Source organism: Juglans regia, chromosome 3, assembly GCF_001411555.2.
Source record: "Juglans regia cultivar Chandler chromosome 3, Walnut 2.0, whole genome shotgun sequence".
NCBI lineage: Eukaryota > Viridiplantae > Streptophyta > Magnoliopsida > Fagales > Juglandaceae > Juglans > Juglans regia.
The window spans coordinates 7,338,168-7,353,765 of record NC_049903.1 but is presented as its reverse complement, the minus strand read 5'-3'; the positions used below and the strand labels follow the sequence as shown (position 1 = coordinate 7,353,765).

The window sequence follows — 15,598 nt, the reverse complement described above, 5'->3', positions numbered from 1 at the left end:
AACCTACGGTACTATCCGTAGGATTTTGATAAAGCAGCATTTTGTTTTGGTAATCGTCCAAATCTATTAAACGGAAACAAAGAGGACAAGTTCCCCTGGGTAGCCTGATACATCATCAAAACATAACACAAGAAGTAGCCCAATATTATTATCATATCAAAAGCCTACTACTCCTATGTTTGATTCTTAATTTTGATGCATCTTGATCTTCAAACAGATTTGCATATATACCATTTTAGAGCAGTAATAGCTTGAGTAGCACCGCTCTAAGATACCGTTAAGTCAAATTGATATTTTTATTTATTTTTTTCAATTTTGTTATTCATATATTTTTGTTATTATTTTAAAACATTTTAAAAAAAATATCAATACACTAATAGTTACTTTCTTAACCATTAACTAAAAAAAATTAAAATAAAGGACGTGTCAAATGAAATGTCAAATTTAGGTGTCAAAATTGCATTTTCCATCATTTTAATATAACAAGCCTATTAATTATTTTCCTCGATCACCTTTCGAGGAAATACCAATGACCATGAAGCCTCTCTGTACAGAAGCTTCTTTGTACAGAATACAGAAGTTTTCAGACTTTTCATGACTCTTTGCCTTGATCGGGAACTCATGTATATCCTCCTTTGCGCATTGATGAAGCTTTTCCAGACTATACTCTGCCTGAGATTACAAGTGCTTAAACAGTCTCTTCTTAGCTTTCTTCTTCTCAGGTAGGTAGTATCCATATGCATACGTCTGCTTGAGCACTCGCTTGCATTCAATTATCTGCTGCCAGGCCTTTGTAATGAACCGTAGTTGAGACTCGGGTTCCCCATATAAATCACTAATTTCATTCAAGTAATCCGTTTGGATCTGATGCAAATTCTTAAGAGCTTGTTTCCTCGACAATTCATTTCTTTCTCACCGTTCATGGTAGTTAGTATACCTTTCCTGAGATGTCTTAATGGCCCTCTCTCTTTTACTCGCATCCTCCAAAACTTGTGTGTCTAGCTTTCTTGTGGTAAACTTAGGAGCATGGTAACCATGGCCTGTGTTGTCGACATGTTTATCCCACGGATCAAGGCACATTCAACAAAACTCATGGTTACAAGGCGCGCCGCACGTCATGTGCATGCACACTTGGACTTCTTCTCAATGACATGCAGTTGGGGCATGGCTTTGTTTTCTCTGATATCCATTTAACGTTTTCACCATCGTAACTATTATTCAAAGAGTAATGCTATATACAGTCGTAGAATATACAAACGCCGTATAGTCGCTTTGAAAAAGAGTGGAATCTACTCATAAAAATTTAATTTATTTTCATGTGGATTCCATATTTATTTACTTTTTTCAAAGTGACTGCACGACGCTGGCATACTCATGACTGCAAGTATCATTTCTCTTCTTCAAAACCCACTCCAGTCCTCGTAAAAATTATTTGCGCCATATTAACGATATAAAAGATGTGTTTTACACACTAACTTACAATTTGAATAACTCTTATGTGTGTGTGTATATATATATATATATATATATATATATATATATATATCCTAGAGATTCTTTCTTTTTTACCTGTTTATTGTTTTTATTTTCCTAAATGACTAACTTACTTTATTCAATTATTTTATTATGAGATAATTTATTGTATTTAACATAATTAAATAATTAAGATCTTTTAAAAATTTAAAGAAAACTAATACATGTATGGATTTTTTTAAATTTTGATTCTATTTATAATTGTTAAATGCGATATTCATTATTTATTTTTTTATAGGTAAATATTATTTACTAATGATAATAAATTAAGTAAATATAGAAGAAAGACGAATGGTTATGAACATATAAGTTTTTTATACTTATAATTATTAATATTCATTGTTAGGGACCATTTAAATTTTTTTAAGTTAATAATCATGATTTATTGGAATAGGCATGAAACTCACAAAAGCATCGGAAGTAAGTTTGGTGAGTTTGAGGAAAGTGTAATATTAGATATATTGTGTATAAATATTGTATAATTATTTTAATAAAGAGTAGGAATTATTGTTAAAAAATTAATTAATTTTTATATAAATTACGTATTTATTTATTTATTTTTTTCAATATTGCACAAGGCTTACGCAATAAACGCAAATATAAATTTCTTATCACCAACCAGACAAAAGAGAATATGCGAATCAACGAAGTGGTTCATACGTCACTAAACCCTAACCACTCACTCGTCAACGCTTCCGTTTTCATCCCCGTTTGAGTTTTGAACTTTTGTGGGTTTGATTCAGAGTTTTACTATTTTTCATTTTCCCCAACAATGGCAACCAAGAGGAGCGTAGGAGAGTTGAAGGAGGCTGATTTAAAGGGGAAGAGAGTGTTTGTGAGAGTAGACCTGAATGTGCCTTTGGATGATAATCTCAACATTACTGATGATACTAGGGTCAGGGCTGCAGTCCCCACAATCAAGTACTTGCTGGGAAATGGTTCCAAAGTCATCCTCTCAAGCCACTTGGTAATGAATACCTTTGCCTGCCTTTGTATTTGTTTTTGTCTAAGAGAAAGTAGACGTTTTGATCGGATGAATGTTTTTCTTTCTTTCTTTTTTAGTTATTTTGATTAGAAGTTTGTTTCCACGATTTCTGTTTGTTTGTCTCATCATGGATTCTTGTATGTGAATTGGTCCACTATAGATTTTTATTTACTTTTATCTATTGTTATTTGAGAATTTCCTTGTTGGGTTTCTGTTAAAATCTGATTTATAGAACGCTTTCAATCTGGATCAGCCTTTATGCATATTGAGTATAAAGACTGACAATCAGAAAACTCAGATTTTTAATTTATTTTCTTTCACGGACGAAATTGGATGTAAATGTTACCTATCAAAAATTGGATAGAAATGTATAAATCTATGTGCTAAAACCAACAAGGTTATAGCGGACCTCTGGGTACCGAAGGCTTCCATTGGGTGATCTCATTGTTCTTACAGCGTGGAAACAATGGGCTGGCTCCATGGATTTTCCTTTCTTTTTCTGCATTTCGCTCAAAGAGTTTAAAGGTAGGAAGATGGTGTATCAAGCTGTACGTAATGATCAACCTGACCCTCTTTTGGGGATTCCTAGGAGAGCTGCCAACTCCATCTACCATCCTTGTATGATCCGTATTGGATCAGAATGGATCTGACCAAGTATGATTTTTTTTTAGTCCTAATCTCTTAGTACTTGCTAATATCAAATAGTAGTTATGAATGAAAAATGAATTGTCATATTAACTTGGTTGTTCAATCTGGCTATACTGATTCAATTTGCTTTTGGACCTGCTGTGTTTACTCTTACAAGTGAACATACAAGTGCAATTGCTGGTCCAGCAAAAACAAGAAAGAAAAAGAAGCTCAAAAATGGAAGGAGAAGAATTTTGTAAAACTAGAGGCTTATCACTAGGACCAGAAAATCTGGCTAACTTTAAGCGAATTTTTCTTATACGATTTATAATTTAGAAAAACTCTATATACAGTCGGTATGTGCAGTCGAAATACAATCGGATGTCTGACAGCTTGGGTCCCACTCTCTTCTTTTCTTCCTCCCTCTTTCTCTTCCCTCTTTTTTCTCAACAGATGGCCTATTCTCTACGGGATTGCTACGGGATTGGAGACACCCATCATTCTAAACAAATTTCAATCACTATTCTTCTTTCTGCTTTTTTAAGCTTTGGTGCTAAGTTGTTAGCCCACAACCATACACACTGAATCAACATCCTCCAAATAAAAGTAAGAATAATGGGAAGAATGAATAAAAATGTCCAGCTCAAGCACCCTCACTTATGGAGGTCCCCCTTTCCACTCCAGACAGTCTGTATCTCAAAGGGAAAAACACTGATTGGTGACTGCTGGGAAAATTTTGCGTTGATTGCTTCTTGATAAAATAAAAAAATGCTGAAGTTAATTGCTTTGATTAGTTTTCTTTCTAGCTTCTACCTAGTCAAATTTTACCTCACCATTTGGTTGTTGGGAAAAATACAAGAGAACAGAATCTATGTAAGAGAAAAAGTAGAGAGAGTAGTCGTTGGCTTATAAGACAACTAAGGAGGCACCCACAAAGGAAGTTGAACAGCCTCACCCATTTTTGCTCCCATGGCGTAACGACTCAAACTTAGAGAGAGAGAGAGAGAGAGAGAGAGTTGCTTGAGATAAAATTTGTATATAGATAACGGACTAATGTATGAAGAAGGAAAAAACTAACTTATCCAACATATAGATCTATTCAAAAATCTTAGATAAAAAATACAAAACCAGCCACAAAATAATTTATCCCAGAAAAAAAAAGCAAGAAAAAAAGAGAAAGATACGAGAAAGAAGAAACCGAATAAGAAAGAAAAGTTTACGGGAAAAGAGAGAGAGAGAGAGGGGTATGGTTTGCTTTTATCCTTTTTAGTTTTTTTTATTCCTACGTTTACCTGCCGCTTACATATACCGACTGTACCTAGCAAAATTGTATAATTTAAGACCCATATTACTATGAACAAAAGAGGCATATACTACTTTGTGTTTCCTGAGTTTGGGTAGCTAGTACATTCTTCCTTAAAGTTCCCAAAGTTTCAAAAACAAGGTAAAAACCAATAACAACGAAAGACATATGATAGACTGCATGATAGGAAGAAAGCACTGGCGTCTTGTACCTCTTTCTTGCCCCTAGCAGTAGTAAATCCCAAAGGCCCATTATTCTTTGAGGATAAAAAATAGTAGAATTCAAAACCACTCAATTCACTACATTAGTCCATTTTGAAAGATTGGTCCTGAGAAGATGGCATATAAGGTTTTTCTAGTAAGTGCAAATGGGCATTTTTTTATGGGTACAATAACAGTGTAAATGGGTATTCTTGGACCAGTTTGATATCTATTTGAGTCTGGCTTGAATTATCTGGACTTTTTGTTATTTTCTATATCCAACATCCAACAACCTTTCCAATTAAGATATCCAGATATTGGGACTTTTGAATATTCTCATAACTGATTTGTCTCTGTCCCATTTATATTTTTGGCTCATCCTGCGTGCATGGTACCTTGATTTTCTTTTTTCTATTTGTTTTCTGGGTTGAGAAGTTACTGTAATTTCTCTTTTACCTTTTTATCTCATATGCTCTTTCTCTCTACTTGCCCCGTGTTTAGCAACTTGCTTTATAATTCTTCTGCTTATTCCAGGGACGCCCAAAGGGTGTCACACCCAAGTACAGTTTAAAGCCTCTTGTTCCCAGGATATCTGAGCTCCTTGGAGTTAAGGTGTGCTTTCATCTGCAATCAAATAAACATGACTTTTGGTATTTGTTTTATATTATAACTCATTACCTGGAGGGACATTCCCCTGTTAAAGTAGTACATCTGCTTTGATTAGGTTGAGATGGCTAATGATTGTATTGGTGAGGAAGTTGAGAAACTTGTGGCTGCAATCCCAGAAGGTGGTGTTTTGCTCCTTGAAAATGTGAGGTTCTACAAGGAGGAAGAGAAGAATGACCCTGAATTTGCAAAGAAGCTAGCTTCTCTTGCTGATCTCTATGTCAATGATGCATTTGGCACAGCTCACAGAGCCCATGCTTCCACAGAGGGTGTTACCAAGTATCTGAAGCCTTCTGTTGCTGGTTTTCTTATGCAGAAGGTGTGATGTCTGCAATTTATATTTCTTTTTCTAGCAGAGTCCATAGAAGCATGCATATCATCTGTTCTAAGTCTGAACTGCCTGAGCATATGATCCTAATTTATTTACCCTTATCATCGAAGCTCCATGTTGTGGTCTCTACCGATTGCAATTGTTTTTGTTCAGTTCCTTATCCTTGTTTTTAAATATCAATGAAAATCATACTTTATATTCATAAATTATTTTAATTGGAACTCTCCACTTCTATTAATAAATGAAGACTTTAATGCATCTAGTTGCAAAAATGTTGAGTTCTGTGTCATGGCCTCCTGCATTGCTTACCATATATGGTAACCTGTGAAATCTAACTATCACCTGTGTTCTTAATGTAGGAACTTGACTATTTAGTGGGAGCTGTTTCAAATCCCAAGAGGCCATTTGCTGCCATTGTAGGTGGTGCAAAGGTATCATCTAAAATTGGAGTGATCGAGTCGCTGTTGGAAAAGGTTGATATTCTATTTCTAGGTGGAGGAATGATCTTCACATTCTACAAGGCCCAAGGACACTCAGTTGGATCATCCCTTGTAGAGGAAGACAAGCTTGATCTTGCTGCATCCCTTCTTGAAAAGGCCAAGTCCAAAGGGGTTTCTTTGTTGCTACCTACAGATGTGGTAATTGCAGACAAATTTGCAGCGGATGCAAATAGCAAGGTTTGTACTTCTTACTCTTCACATATTGGTTTGTGACATTGAGGTCTTAATTGGAACCAAGCAGGATACAGAAAACGTATCCCACTTAATTTGCTATAGTTAAAGTGGTTTAATTATATAATTGATGAATCAGATGTTGTAGGCATAAACCACACTTCCTAGTATATGTTTTTTCTCATTTAAAGCCAATTTATCCCTTTTTTTTGTGTTTCATTACCTTACTAGTGTAGTATGCTTGATCTAATAAACTTGTATTGGAATAAATAATATACTCTTTTATCATCCATATTGAGATCAATCTAATTTTGTATCTCTTCAGTATTTTTGTTGGCATCATGTTGTTTATATTGGGTAAAGGATCCTGTTTTTTCTAAAGATGCTGCAAATTGGAAAAGTTTATGAACAAAAGGCAGTATATGCAACTATGTTTAAGTTTCTGTGATTATTTTTGTATATATAGAGACTAATACAATCACTGGTGGCTATGGATTCATTGACTGTGTAACTAGCAGAGTTCAGTAGGGCGAAACATCATCTGAGTTTACTAATTGATATGTGTGTGAATTTGTTTTAGCTGGCTAACATGTGCTCTGTTGCAGGTTGTGCCAGCATCAAATATCCCAGATGGCTGGATGGGCTTGGATATTGGACCTGATTCCATTAAAACATTTAATGAAGCATTGGACACCACCAAAACTATCATTTGGAATGGACCCATGGGTGTATTTGAGTTTGAGAAGTTTGCTGCGGGAACAGAGGTATGCCATGGCTCCGAGGCCATGAGACTTTCGTCTGCGTATGCCACTTCATTTTAAAGAACTAGGATGAAAAAGGATTTTGTATTTGGTTGAGGCTAGGTAAGTTAGAGGCTAGTAAGTCCTTACCTAATTAATTGGGGTCTATCAGTAAACCTCGTCTTCCCACAACAATATTTAGTAGCAATAATCTCCCCGGATGCTGCTAGTTCACATAACTCATCTAGCTTATGAGACAGAAAGACCTTGCCACAATTGCTTTTATATTTTTTCATTTTGACAACTTACTATTCATGAACTGGGTTTTATACTGACAAAAGGAGATTGACAACATGATTTTCTCATTGCAGGCAATAGCAAAGAAGTTGGCAGACCTCAGTGGAAAGGGTGCAACAACGATCATTGGTGGTGGTGACTCTGTTGCAGCTGTGGAGAAAGTGGGGCTTGCAGACAAGATGAGCCATATCTCAACTGGAGGAGGTGCTAGCTTGGAGCTGCTCGAGGGCAAGTCTCTTCCGGGAGTTCTTGCTCTAGATGATTCCACCGCTGCTGCACTCTGAGTCAATTTTTGGCCACTTTTCTTATTGGTTCTACAATGTAACTTGCACTTATATCTATGATGGACCATCATTGATGGTTTTTGGATCGTGGAGCATTTTCGCTGTTGGGGCTGCGGATTTGGGGGTGAAAAATAATGAAATTTTGCTTGTTGAACAGTACTGATAGTGCTTTAAGGTGGTGGTGTATTTCCTGCAATCACATTTTGTAGTTTGGACGTTCGTATCGTCACTGGTTAACAAAATTGAAACTAGGTTACAACTCGTCGGGTGCTCTTCAAAGGAACGTCACACTTAACAATGTCAATGACTTATATAGCTTAATTTGAATCCCAAAAACCAAAATAATAATAATAATAATAATAAGGGAAATGCTAACTATAGTCGTGGAGTGTGTAAATACTGCACAATCATTTTAAAAAAGAGTAAAATTTATTATTAAATATTTTTTTCACATGAGTTTCTAATTAATTTATTTTTTTCAAAAGAATTATGCAATATTTGTTCATTACACGTCTGCAAATATTATTTCTTTTCCTTTAAATGCCAAGGTCTATAGAGTATTATTCAGCTTAGGATAATGATAGGATTACTACTTCCTACCACCTATTTACTATTTTTTTTATTTAATGGTTAAGGAAGTGACTATTAGTAAAGTTGTATATTTTTTTAATTTTTTTTAAATGATTAAGGATGTTAAAAAAATACCTAAATAAAATAATAAAAAAAAAATTTCAAATATACTATAAAGTAGCAAAATAGTAATAGAAGAATAATAAGACTATCACAGCTTAATGATTGGCTACCAGCGATTCCAGGAGCTTTGTTGACTAACTGCTCCACTTTTCGGAAGGATATGTGATGCAGAATCCATAACTCCTCAATTTGGCGTTTGTAACACTTGAACAATAAAAAAAAAAATTAAAGGAATGAGTTTGTTATGCAATGTCCAAGAGGGCATTTAAAGGTTTATTTCTGGTTAGCAATTCAGGCCATTGGTGTGCCAATAGATGTCCATCTCACATTCCATTTCGTAGGATCCTTGCTTTTCTTCATTGAAATAAAGACATGGTTACACTTAAAATCAATGGTAGTTCTATCACATGTAACCCTGGTGCCTTCTCTTTGTATTAAAGAAAGAACAAAGTAGAAGAGAGAGACTTATATTTACTTCTTATTTGCAAATTTTTGTAGCTGACAAAACCAGACCAGATGTTATCAATAACAGGCAACACCATGGATAGAAATATGCATATCTCGAGGATGATAGACTATATGGTTATTGTTTGCAGCAACACTTCCGAGGGCTCACATAAATCTGTTCTCTAGAATGGCGACTGCTAAATGTCAGCGGAGGTGATGCCTACAAGATGTAAAAGGAAATTTGTAAGATTTCCTTTGACATTTAATACATGTAAAATTAGATCATTGCTGGTAAACAGAGCAAAAAAAACCTGAGAGTTTCTTTTGTTCCGCGTCGAATTTTGCAACGGATTGTTGGGAGCCCTAAGCGCTGGTGAGCCTCGTAACGATGGCAACCCGAGAAACCTGTAAAAACACAAGGAAGAGCATAATGGGGCTTGGATCCTGGCAGAAAACATGGAAACCTTTGACACTCACAAACAACCAAATTAGACTCTAGAGGGTTTCTGTTGTGCTCCCCTCCACCCCCCCCCCCCCCCCCCCCAATCCTCCTTTCTTTCTCATTTTCTAATCTCTTTCAGCAACTCTGGAATTAGCTGGGAACCAGTGTGTGTAGAGAATATCCATAAGTAAAATCAAATCAAATAAGGCTTAGAAGCCCTTCCCAAAGAATATAGAGAAACACCTACCATAGTAAACTCCATCGACCTCAAGAATATCAATCTGCATTATTAAAGAGACCAAGATAAGGCAATGAAAATTAAAGTTGGCATTCATATGTAAGTATATAATCATGCCCGTGTGCAGAATAGCATTTGAACTCGTTCTCATTAAAGAAAAATAAATTTTAAGGCAGCATCTTTGCTTCTTTCGATCAATTGAATATCCAATTGAACACATTATAGGAGCTTATCAAAGCATCTATTTTTCCATCTAAAGAAAATAAAACATTTGGCATTCAGGAACAGCAGGAAGGTATTGCAAATTAATTTGCAATCATATCTTGACTGGCTAAAGGGTCGTACTGCTGAAATAAGGCAATTATGCATACGTTCCTCCTTAAAATTGTTTATTTGCTTAGTCAAGGGTATTTTTGCTGTTTAAAACTGGAATTCTTACAACACTTTTTGTTAGCATTGAAGGCAAAAGAGTTATGCTCTCACTTTTGTGTCCTCCTTGCACACTTTACTGATGCGATTGGCAAAAACAGTTATTTTATATTAAAATAAAGTGCCGCAGCCAATTAGATTAATAGAGTGCGCAAAAGTAACTGTTGTTAACCTTAAGCTTATCGAGCAAAGCCTTCAATTACCCACAAACACAACTGTTTAACTTGAAGTGGCCAGATTCTAATCCAATTCATTTTCTTCGAAACCAAATCACAAATCACCGCAGCAATTCAAACTTCAAAGACTCAATAGAATAAGAACTGAAAAAATAACAATATAAAAAAAGGGGGAAGTGAGAGTACTCACAGGTACTTGGAGGCCGATTTCTTGGATACTGTCCATAAGTTCCTTAACTTTGTGAGGATCGTTCGCTCTCGTTCGCATCAACGGCCGTTTTATCTTATCGAGCGGAAGCTCCACTATGACCGGGCCCCCATTCCCTCCACTCTGAGACCCACTCACAGAAGCCCCTGCTTAACATTTTACAAACAGAGAAACATATAAATTATAGCACAAAAACAAGAACAACAGGAGAAAAAACCATAGATATGAATTTATACCATTAGATGAAGCAGAAACAGGGAAGCATCTCACAGTTCTTGGGACTTGAAGTATAAAACTCGCCATCGTTTCTTTTTTCCTTTTTTTTTTTTTTTTTGCTCTGTTTGTGGGGTTTCAATTGTGTTCGTCCATGAACAACGTGAAAGATATAAAATTGGTAGAAAGGAAAGGTAGGAGTGAGAACCAGCCAGATGATAAGATAGTATCAGGACCGTCGAATGCGGTATATGATCATGGCCCAGTTTAGGCACTGTGACACATTAAAAATGTTAGATACAACAATAAAACATAAGAAAAAATGATAAACACGCCTAACCTTTTTTTTTTCCTTAAGAATACATGCTTTTTTTACAAAATAAAATGACTTCAGTCTCATAACAATTATTTTTATTTTCGTTTTATTAAATAAATATCTTATATTTTATCATTGATCCCTAATTTGATTTGCGAACTCATTTATATAAAAACTTTTTTTTACAATATAATATAAAATTATATTTTAAATATTTTTTTTATAAAATATCTTATAAAAATAGAGTAATATTACGTACAGTCATGAAGTGTGTAAATATCGTGCAGTCGCTTTAAAAAAGAGTGGAGTCCATTATTAAAAAATTAACTTCTTTTCATGTGAGTCTCGTATTTATTTACTTTTTTTAAAATGACTGTACGATACTTACACACTCACGATTGTAAGTATAATTTCTCCTAAAAATAATATTATTTTATAAAAATATATTTATTTTAAAATATATATTATGAAAGGTGGAAACCCAAATAATCTCAACTCGATCCGGCCCAGTTTAGGCAAATAAAATAAGATCGGGTCCATTTATATAAGCGGGTAACCGGATCCATGAATAAAATGGGATTGTCCATCTCTGTTGTCTCTTCTTCAAACTCCATGGCTGCAATTGCCCCCTTTTCTCTACTTCGGTCCTCCCCCCTTTCTTCCTCTCTCTCTGTCTTTTTTTGCGTGTGTGTGTGTTTGAAGTTTCGCTCCTAATGCAAAGCAATGTGATGTATGGGTTTCCGTTTGGCTGTTTTGAACCACAGGAACTGTGCGTCATCTACTGCAAGAACTTTTGTGTCTGTGAAACCCGCCTGCATCGTTTCTTCCACTACCCTCCTTCCCCTTCCTCAGCTCTCTAGAAGGTATTCTCTTTCGTTCTCTCTTCATCGCATCTCCGTCTGGGTCTTTATTCTTTTCTGCTCGTGCTTTTTGTTTGTACAATTTTAAGAAAATGGGGAGAGAATGCAATTTTGACACGAAGAAGTGTTATTTTACTCGATTGATGCATATTTATTTACGCAGTATGCCGAATTTCTGATGATTCAAGTTTTCAGCATTCTTTTTGCAGTATGATTGTTCAGGAAATTGAATTTTATTTCGATAGGTAAACAGCTTCAGGGAGTTTGAGTTTTAGAACATGATAATGCCGATGGAATTACATTTGGAACGGCTTTATAGTTTTACGTGGGGCGAAACTGGATAACGGAACTGAAATTTTGATTCAAATGACTGTCCTTATATTTACCAAGTTAAGATAGCTTTTTATGCTTTAAAAAAATCCCATGTGTTAGAACATATACCAGGCCAGCAAATTTTTTACCCATTTTATTTTTTACGATATTCCAGTTTCCAATTTCAGTCACGAAGCTATTACAGAAAAGTTAAGTGCCTTTTGTCCATGAACTGGTTATTTCATCCAGTCAGTATTCTTTTACCATCACGTTCATTTTATCAAGTCCGTTGAACATCAATACAAAAGGAAACATTCTCCTCAATGTTTATCCCTGACAAACCTTAATATTTCTTACAGAAATTACATTTTGAAAAGACCCGAGTTGAGGATGTAGTCTGTAGAGGGAATGAAAAATAGAAACACATTGCTAAAGTTGTGATAGTATGAATAGCTACACATTACTCGAGTTAAAGTACCTGTAATTATGATGTTGTGATACTCCTTTTATACCTTTAGTCTAATTCTGCTGAAATCAATGGCGTTTCTGGAGAGAAACAGATACTTATTTCATGTTGGTTGATCAAAAGCTAGGTCTTCTACTGGTCTTATTGGTACAGATGATATTTTATTTTACCACCCTGAAGTGGTGGAGATGATAGCGGGCAATCTTTGCTTGAATAAATACTACGAGTCCATGGTTGTAAATTAAATAACTAGTGAAATCAATTGTGAGTAGACCTCTTTTTACTCACTGGGACTTCTCTTTTCTAGATTGCTATTTCATGCTAGGGCTACAAACAATGAAGAGGCTGCTGCCAGGGCAGCTGCAGTCAATGCTGACAGTGGAGCTCCAACCATGTATCATCCCTTGTGACACAGTAACGCTGGTTTGATCTCACATTTTATTCATAGCATGCCAACACACACACACACACACACACAAACACATGTGGGAGGGAGGGAGAGAGTGAATCTCTAACAATGTAACAACGTACAATGATTGATGATCATAATTAGTGCAAATATTCAGATGGGTTTTTAAGACTTTTTTTCCTCTCTTTTAGATTTGACAAGATCATAGCTAAGGAAATCCCATCAAGCATTGTTTACGAGGATGAAAAGGTCCTAGCATTTCGAGACATTGATCCACAGGCTCCAGTTCATGTTTTAGTCATTCCAAAGTTTAGGGATGGATTGACACAGCTTGGGAAGGTTTTTTTTTTTTTCTCTTTTTCTTCTATTTCTATATTTTTGAGTGTCAGTAATCCTTGATGTGAATATCTTTCATCTATGAGAATTTAGTCTGCATACCAAAGGATTTTTCCCCCCATTTTATGGTTGGTTATCTTGACAGTTGAAAGCAGGTAATCATAGACTATATCTCTGGATTTCTACTTCTTATACAAAGATAAATGAGATCTATGATTTCATAGCTGTTAGATCTTGTTTTAGAATGCAAAATTATCAGACTCTGCCCTTTTCTCCTTTTCTTTGATTTTGGTGTTGCCAACAGAATATCCACAACAGACTATTAGCTGCACTCTTTTCGTGATAAGTTATTAGCTGCACTCTTGTAATGAGATTTAGCATGAAAATGCCAATGGCCTTCTGGCCAAATGGCACTACCCCTTGTCCTCGGGGACCATGGGTGTGGGTTTGAAAGTAATTTCGAACCCCCAACTACTATGGCTCTTGCCCCTTAAAAGAAAAAACTGCCTAAATGGTTTGTTGATTTCTGCCTTGTCAGGCTGAAGCAAGGCATGGAGAGATACTGGGTCAGCTTCTCTATGCTGCCAAAATAGTGGCAGAGAAAGAAGGTATCCTCGACGGGTTTCGTGTTGTCATAAACAATGGTCCAGAAGCCTGTAAGCTGCAACCTCATTCTGTATAGTGTCTTTATGAATGACTTTTAAGCTGTTCTGAAATGCATAATTATTTTTATGCTCTCTCTGTCTCTCTGTACACAGGTCAATCTGTTTATCATCTCCACTTGCATGTCCTGGGTGGGAGACAGATGAAGTGGCCACCTGGTTGAAGATCTTAAAAACTTGCCTGGTAAAACTTATGAATCCCACCCAGCCCCCACCAAAACCCTTTTTTCTTCTTTCCATGGCATGTAGCTGGTACGCTATGTAAAGTTTAATTACTGGGTGATATATTTGGTAAATGATGCGGAGGATTTGTTCCCAAACCTTGGAAGATCTGGCCCTAAAAACTAGAAAAGTTACTCGATAGAGGCTTTTCGTCAAGGACTTGTGAATTGAATGGGGAAAAAAAGGGGTCGAGTAGCCAACACAAGTTAAGACATGAGGCTTTGTTTCAGTTGGATAAACTATAGAGTAATATGCCTTTTGAGTTTATATTCATGCTGACTTTCAATCTAAAAGCTGAATTGTTGTCTAGGGTGGCGTGCTCCAGTTAGTCATCGCAGGTAAAAACAGCTTAAAATGACTCATAGATTGACTTTGAATCCGTTTGCTATTCATTAAATTCATAGTTCTAGGCATTGTGCTTGTGCTAGTACAACCTCTGATCTATGGCCTTTTAATTTGAAATGCACAGATTTGTGCAGCATAAAAGTATGTAGAGCTGGAAAAGTATGAATGAAGGGTATGATGGGAAAGTAAAGAAACTTGCATGCTTCAAATTTTAATCGGATATATATAAAGGAACATGTAATGTTATAGACCACAGAATAGTCATGCCTAAGAATTGTTTACAGATGGATTCTTCTTTGCTCTAAACTTCCGCTGACCTTCACGGTATCCCTTTATTTTGTTAAGAAAAATTATTCTCATTAGCCACTATTCACCACTCCACATCATATGAAATATACTCACACACTTTATGACAAAGTTATAAATGTGAGATGTGGGAGTGAATGGTAGTTGATGTATATCATTCCTCTTTTGTTAAACAAAGTACCAAAATCTGACTACAAATGTGCCGGCTTAAAACATTTTGTTCAGCTAGAGGAGCCACAATATTAAGGCCTTGTTTATTTTCATGATACTTTTCAACTTATCTTATTTCATCTCATTTAATTATTATAATTTTATCAAATTTTTATATAAAATAAAATAAATAATTTAATTTTTTTAAAATTTAAAATAATAATAATATTTTATTTATTTTTTATTTTAACTCATCTCATCTAATTTTATTTAAGAAAACAAGTTTTCAATACATGTCACTTTTCTCTCGTCTCATCTCAATTTTCAACTTTCAATGTATGTCACTTTTCATTCACCGTCCCTTACCTTTTTAATGAAGTTTCTTGAATATCTACTCCAAGGTGCTAAAACGAGAAAATAACAACACGTCTCCCATAATTTAACCATTTTCAGTACTTGCATGTGACCCAATATTACAAATAAAATATGTTTACGTTGTAAGCATTTAAAAGAAGTAAGTCTATATATGAAATTTGCATATCCCTAGTTTGTGTAAAGTATTTTCTCATTTCTTGTTTACAGAATAAGAAACCTACTATTTATACTTTAATGTCTTATTCTGTGACATTTTCATTTACAATTTATAAATAAAAAGTAAATTCTTTTTAAGAGAAATTTTAGATTTATAAAGAAAGTTTATAAGAATAGATTTATAAATCGATATTGATGAA

The 15,598-nt window shown here is 35.2% G+C and overlaps 3 protein-coding genes across 4 annotated transcripts; 2 read left to right on the top strand and 1 right to left on the bottom strand.

The window, feature by feature from the left end:
• Positions 1-2,106: 2,106 nt before the first annotated feature.
• On the top strand, positions 2,107-7,856 carry LOC109003587 (phosphoglycerate kinase, cytosolic). Its single transcript, XM_018981788.2, has 6 exons — positions 2,107-2,500; positions 5,183-5,260; positions 5,373-5,633; positions 6,005-6,322; positions 6,922-7,080; positions 7,428-7,856. The coding sequence occupies exons 1-6, from the start codon at positions 2,306-2,308 to the stop codon at positions 7,635-7,637; spliced, it is 1,221 nt and encodes a 406-aa protein (XP_018837333.1). The 5' UTR covers positions 2,107-2,305; the 3' UTR covers positions 7,638-7,856.
• A 797-nt stretch (positions 7,857-8,653) lies between these two features.
• Positions 8,654-10,764, bottom strand: LOC109003588 (sulfiredoxin, chloroplastic/mitochondrial). 2 transcript variants are annotated; one of them, XM_018981790.2, is made up of 5 exons: positions 10,507-10,764; positions 10,253-10,416; positions 9,467-9,500; positions 9,089-9,182; positions 8,654-8,997 (listed from the first exon to the last, which is right to left on the bottom strand). In XM_018981790.2, exons 1-5 carry the CDS (start codon positions 10,571-10,573, stop codon positions 8,982-8,984), a joined length of 375 nt encoding a protein of 124 aa, XP_018837335.1. In that variant the 5' UTR covers positions 10,574-10,764; the 3' UTR covers positions 8,654-8,981. The 2 variants fall into 2 exon arrangements, with proteins under 2 accessions (XP_018837335.1, XP_018837334.1); XM_018981789.2 differs by having other exon boundaries at positions 10,253-10,419; positions 10,507-10,679.
• Positions 10,765-11,368: 604 nt separating this feature from the next.
• Positions 11,369-14,443, top strand: LOC109003589 (14 kDa zinc-binding protein). Its single transcript, XM_018981791.2, has 6 exons — positions 11,369-11,443; positions 11,564-11,662; positions 12,745-12,831; positions 13,038-13,185; positions 13,721-13,838; positions 13,941-14,443. Exons 1-6 carry the CDS (start codon positions 11,373-11,375, stop codon positions 14,006-14,008), a joined length of 591 nt encoding a protein of 196 aa, XP_018837336.2. The 5' UTR covers positions 11,369-11,372; the 3' UTR covers positions 14,009-14,443.
• The last annotated feature ends 1,155 nt before the right edge of the window (positions 14,444-15,598 follow it).

Excerpts from the sequence above, each read along its gene's own strand:
- LOC109003587 (XM_018981788.2), top strand. The coding sequence starts at position 2,306 with ATGGCAACCAAGAGGAGCGTAGGAGAGTTGAAGGAGGCTGATTTAAAG. Across the intron at positions 2,501-5,182 it reads TCATCCTCTCAAGCCACTTG|GGACGCCCAAAGGGTGTCAC; the intron begins GTAATGAATACC and ends TGCTTATTCCAG. Across the intron at positions 7,081-7,427 it reads AGTTTGCTGCGGGAACAGAG|GCAATAGCAAAGAAGTTGGC; the intron begins GTATGCCATGGC and ends TTCTCATTGCAG.
- LOC109003588 (XM_018981789.2), bottom strand. The coding sequence starts at position 10,573 with ATGGCGAGTTTTATACTTCAAGTCCCAAGAACTGTGAGATGCTTCCCT. Across the intron at positions 10,420-10,506 it reads TGTTTCTGCTTCATCTAATG|CAGGGGCTTCTGTGAGTGGG; the intron begins GTATAAATTCAT and ends TAAAATGTTAAG. Across the intron at positions 9,501-10,252 it reads AAATCGGCCTCCAAGTACCT|ATTGATATTCTTGAGGTCGA; the intron begins GTGAGTACTCTC and ends TTAATAATGCAG.
- LOC109003589 (XM_018981791.2), top strand. The coding sequence starts at position 11,373 with ATGGGATTGTCCATCTCTGTTGTCTCTTCTTCAAACTCCATGGCTGCA. Across the intron at positions 11,444-11,563 it reads GCCCCCTTTTCTCTACTTCG|GAACTGTGCGTCATCTACTG; the intron begins GTCCTCCCCCCT and ends TTTGAACCACAG. Across the intron at positions 12,832-13,037 it reads GACAGTGGAGCTCCAACCAT|ATTTGACAAGATCATAGCTA; the intron begins GTATCATCCCTT and ends CCTCTCTTTTAG.